This window comes from Sesamum indicum, unplaced genomic scaffold (genome assembly GCF_000512975.1).
Source record: "Sesamum indicum cultivar Zhongzhi No. 13 unplaced genomic scaffold, S_indicum_v1.0 scaffold00184, whole genome shotgun sequence".
Taxonomy (NCBI): Eukaryota; Viridiplantae; Streptophyta; class Magnoliopsida; order Lamiales; family Pedaliaceae; genus Sesamum; species Sesamum indicum.
Window position 1 is genome coordinate 95,072 of NW_011628080.1, and position 5,120 is coordinate 100,191.

At 45.4% G+C, this 5,120-nt stretch overlaps 1 protein-coding gene across 1 annotated transcript; it reads right to left on the reverse strand.

The window, feature by feature from the left end:
• Window positions 1–2,495: 2,495 nt before the first annotated feature.
• LOC110011364 (uncharacterized mitochondrial protein AtMg00310-like) lies at window positions 2,496–3,080 on the reverse strand. Its single transcript, XM_020691373.1, has one exon. It carries the CDS (start codon window positions 3,078–3,080, stop codon window positions 2,496–2,498), a length of 585 nt encoding a protein of 194 aa, XP_020547032.1.
• Between the last annotated feature and the right edge of the window lie 2,040 nt (window positions 3,081–5,120).

Genomic DNA, 5,120 nt, shown 5'->3' on the forward strand with positions numbered 1-5,120 from the left:
TGGCGATGAGAAATGGTGAAGAAATGGGCGGTGAACAGTCGGATCTGGAACTGAGGTCTCGCACCATCAACAATGGTGGAAATCTATCTTCGTCTCCACGCGACTTCAACTTGGAGGAGTTCCTCACTCTCGCGAACAAAGTAATCGACCATGGCGACTCACAGGCTATGGATGCTCTGAAGGATTTGAAACGACGTTGGGAGGCTCGATTTGGGATTGGGAAGTCACGGTTGCCGGTGGAGAGCTTGAATGTTGACGACCACCTGTTTGCTCGCAAGTTGAAACAGGCATGCCGGAGACGTACAACACCGGCGACGACGATACTAGGGACTGGAAGCAGTGGTTTGGCAGCGACGTTCCAGCGTCGACCGGCTGTGCGTGGGAGAATAATTACATCTTCTCCGCCGGCGACTTTGCACAGCAAAAACGCGAACCAAATCTCGCCGGCGACTGTTGGAATTCCGACGAAGGATGACGTGCGCAATGTTGCTGACATGGACGCCTCGATGGACAATGTTGGAGCTGATGTGGCGGGGCATGTGAGTGACATGGAGGCTTACTTGGAGCATACTGCTGACATCAGCCCTAGTAGGGCTGACATCATCGCTGCTGCTAGGGCTGACATCAGCGATTACATTGATGCTGATGTCAGCAATGACACAGGCACATCTAGGGCTAATGTTAGCGCTTACACAATCAAATCTAGGGCTGACATCATTGATGACACAGGCAAAGCTACGGCTGACATCAGCGCTGACACATGCAAAAATAGAGCTGATGTTAGCAATTCTGTGGAAAGAAAACAGGCTATTCATGATGCTCCTATTCAAACGGGATTGTACGTTGGAAATATGATGCATACCCGGAACCGATCATTGACGACAAAATAGTGCATGCATTTAATCATTCGTCCCGAAAAACCTTATCATTCATTGCCCCAACAATGCAAAACGGAGAGGTTGTCGTTTGACCTTCTTTAGATGCGGTACGTAATGGGTCTATACGTTGGAAATCTACTGCAGTTGGCTATTTCTTGGGCAAACGGCCATATTATCATCACCTTAAGGAGTTTGCACATTCGGTCTGGCTAGCACTACGGGAGGTAGCAACGACCACAAACGGATTCTTCTTTTTTCAGTTTAAAACAATTTTTGATATGGAGGAGATAATTGAGGGAGGCCCGTGGCTATTCCAAGGGCAGCCGATAGTACTTCAAAAGTGGGAACTGGGGATGGCCATGAGAAAGTTGAAGCATACACAAGTGCCCGTCTGGATTAAATTACGACACCTTCCGATGGAATTTTGGACGACAGAAGGATTGAGTACTGTAGCGAGTGGTGTGGGGAAGCCCCTTTACCCCGACGCGATTACAAGAGCATGCACGAGACTGGACTTTACTCGTGTATGCGTGATGATTGATGCCACACAAAAGTTTTTTTTTTTGGGTAAATGTAAGTTTCATTAAGTAAAAAATGGTACAGTACAACAAACTGATCATCAGGTGGTTTCTCCCTCGACAAGCCAAGAAATACGCCATAGTCTATACAAAGCTCGTGTACTGACAGAACTAGCTAATGATTTACTAATGATCCGTTGCCTGACATCATCAACTATCAATAACGCCATGGTGCTCGGAGTCCTCTCAACGTGCTCAAAACGTCTCAGGTTTCTCTCCTTCCAAATGTGGTAAACAGAAGATGCTAGTAGTGCTTCCAAATTGTATAGTACAACAATTTGATCATCAATTGGTTTCTCCCTCGACAAGCCAAGGGATACGCCATAGTCTATATAATGCTCGTTTACTAATTGACAAAGCAGTGTTGATACTGAGGATCCTCTGTCTGACGTCGTCGATGATCAGCATACCAATGGTGTTCGGTGGCCGTTCAGTATGTTCAAATCGCCTCAGGTTCCTCTCTCTCCAAATGTGATAGACACATGCTGCTAGTAGTGTACGGTAAGCTATGTTGACAATGTGCTTTCCTCTCCATTTTTTTGTCGCCCATTCAATGTCTGTTTCCCAATCCTTATTGGGCCATTGGAACCGAATTCTTCTGCACATTTCTGTTAGGCACTGTCGGCTAAATCTGCATTGGAAGAATAAGTGAGAGTGGGTTTCTGTACTTCCTTCGTCACATAGGATGCAGGCTCCCAAATGGGATAGCCATGGTTTGTCTGTGGTGGGTATGTGTCTCTGTTGCCCCCTCGTTACAAAGTATGCAATCGCCAAAGTGAGATAACCATGGTTTGTCTGTCATAGGTAGCTTGCCAAGAATAGCAAGCCATAGGATGAATAAGTGACGTGGAATCTTTAGCGAGCCCGAAAGTAGTGAAGTCCAACCTACTTTCGGTCCTGGGGGATCAAATAAGCTGTAGAGAGCCTGTGCTGTGGGTCGACCCTGATCAAATCTCCATATGACCCGGTCATCTCCTCCACGGATTGTGGGTAATACATGTGCGATCTCCAAGCACTCGAAATCCGTGATAAGCGGCCACTACCATTCTCCTCCACTAATCATCGTGCTGAATTTTGCTGTCTCCTCAATTCCAAGGAGCCTCGGTCCACATGGAAATGTCTCAATAAGTGGTCCGAGGTAATGCCACGGGTCCTGCCAAAGGTGAAATTTTCGCCCATCTCCGATTTGGTAGTCCACCATAGGACGGAGAAAAATCCGTAGACGTAGGAGTTTCCTCCAACTCCATGAATCTCCATGCTCTCGAATTGTCCATATGGAAGTGTCTTGTAACTGGCCATTGTATAGCCATTCAACCCGAATAGAGGTTTGATCACACCGAATGATATCACAGAGTTTCTTAGTCATTAAGGCTCGATTCAAGGTAGTAATGTCCTTGAACCTAAGACCTCCCTCGTCCATCTGCCGATACAATTCTTTCCATGCTACCTTAGCATAGCCACTATTTGTTGAGCCCTTCCATAAGAAGTTTCGCAGCCTCGCTACCTTAGCATAGCCACTATTTGTTGAGCCCTTCCATAAGAAGTTTCGCAGCCTCTTCTCAATTTCGTTTGTAACTCTCTTTGGTAAAATGAACGCTGAAGCCCAATATAAGCTCAACGACATGAGTATAGATTTAATAATTTGTACCCTACCAGCATATGATAGCGCCATACCCTCCCAACCAGCAATACGTTTATCGATTTTCACCAATAATGGTTGACAATCAGCATTAGTTAATCTGGAGAATAGTAGAGGTAGACCTAAATACCTCAGTGGCAAGAGTCCCTCCTGGAATCCAAGTGTTTCCAGCATCTCCTCACGTAAACCTTGTGCTGATTGTGAAATAATAAGATGACTTTTCTATACGTTCAATCGGAGGCCCGACCAGACGGCAAATCGATCTAGCCCTCTCTTAAGGACCCCAATAGAGTCCATATCAGCACGGCAGAATAACAACAAGTCATCAGCAAATCCCAGCTGAAAAATCCGAGCTGAATCACACTTCCAATGATAAGAAAAGAGTCCATCCTAGTCAATCATCTGTAGGTATCCCAAGTGTAACACCTCCATGACGAGGACAAAGAGGGATGCCACACAAAAGTTGCATAAACATATTATTGTCATGGCACCTGATGAAGAAGGAGGGGAGACACCCTGCAAAGTTGACGTTGAGTACGAATCGCTCCCGCCAAAGTGCACAACGTGCATGTCATTGGGACATTCGGTTAAGGATTGTGCACTGAACAAAACCCATAAACCGACAAAGCCAGCAGTAAATGTGTATGTGCCGAAAGTCAATGTACCACAGCCACAACCCCCGACTAAGGGACGTAAGATGATGAAACCAGTGGTTGAAGATATACCCAAAGCAGATGCGGGTGACAGACATGTGGACCAGAACCACTCCAAGCAAGACGAGAGGGGTAAGGCAATTGTTATTTATAATGCCTTTGACGCTTTGCACTTAATTGATGATGCAGATGAGCATTCAGGGGGTCCTAACACAAGCAGCCCCATGTACAATGATCCATGTTGAGCATCGCTGTGTGGAATGTCCGTGGGCTAAACAAACGAGACCATCAGCTCGATTTGAAGGACCTGGTCTCTGAATACAGGTTACACTTCCTAGGCATTCTTGAAACTCGTGTTCATTTGAATAATGTCATGCATATTCAATCATTTTTACTTCCACATTGGAAATGGTTTGTCGATTATTCTTCTATTGGTAATCGCATCTTGGCTAGCTTGGGATGAGAATGTTGTTGATGTCCATATCTTAGACTTGGCAGATCAGTTTATTCACTGTCGGGTTACTAATATGGCTGTCAATGAATCTGTTATTATCACTGTTGTTTATGGGGCATCTGAGGTGATGCAATTGAACCGGACATGCAATTCACTTATCATTGGATGTGTGAGAGTTCCAAGATTTTCCAATTAGGATTTGCACATGACCTCCTCCTCTTCTGCAGAGCAGACTTTGACTCCATCAGAGTGATCAGTTTATTCACTGTCGGGTTACTAATATGGCTGTCAATGAATCTGTTATTATCACTGTTGTTTATGGGGCATCTGAGGTGACTGATCGTCGGAATTTATGGACTACACTGGAGACGCTCGCTCAGCAGTGCTCTGACATCCCGTGGATGGTGGGAGGGGATTTTAATGCAGTACGTGACCTTAACGAAGTATGTGGCATCTCAGGAGATATAAGGAGGCGGGGCTGATCTCACTTCCTATGCAAGGTGAATGGTTCACGTGGCATAATTGCAGTACGTCTATGAGGAGTTTATGGAAGCGGCTGGATTGGATTCTTATTAATGACCGCTGGCTGGCAAGGTTCCCGAGCGCATATTATCACAGCCTTACACCACGGACATCTGACAACTCACCACTGGTTTTACATGGGGATATACAACAACATAATGGAGGCATGTTTTGATTTGATAACTATCTTGCCCATCGACCTGAGTTTATCCACAATGTGCAGAACATTTGGCATCATGAGATTATTGGTATTCCTATGTATGCTGTGACACGTAAACTAAAGGCACTTAAAATAGTCTTTAGACTACAAAGGAGGAATAAGGGAGATTTGACAATGAATATCCAACTAGCCAAAGGTTTTCTTGATGAGGCACAACAGTTGGTGAGCTCTGACAG

Excerpts from the sequence above, each read along its gene's own strand:
- LOC110011364 (XM_020691373.1), bottom strand. The coding sequence starts at position 3,080 with ATGTCGTTGAGCTTATATTGGGCTTCAGCGTTCATTTTACCAAAGAGA.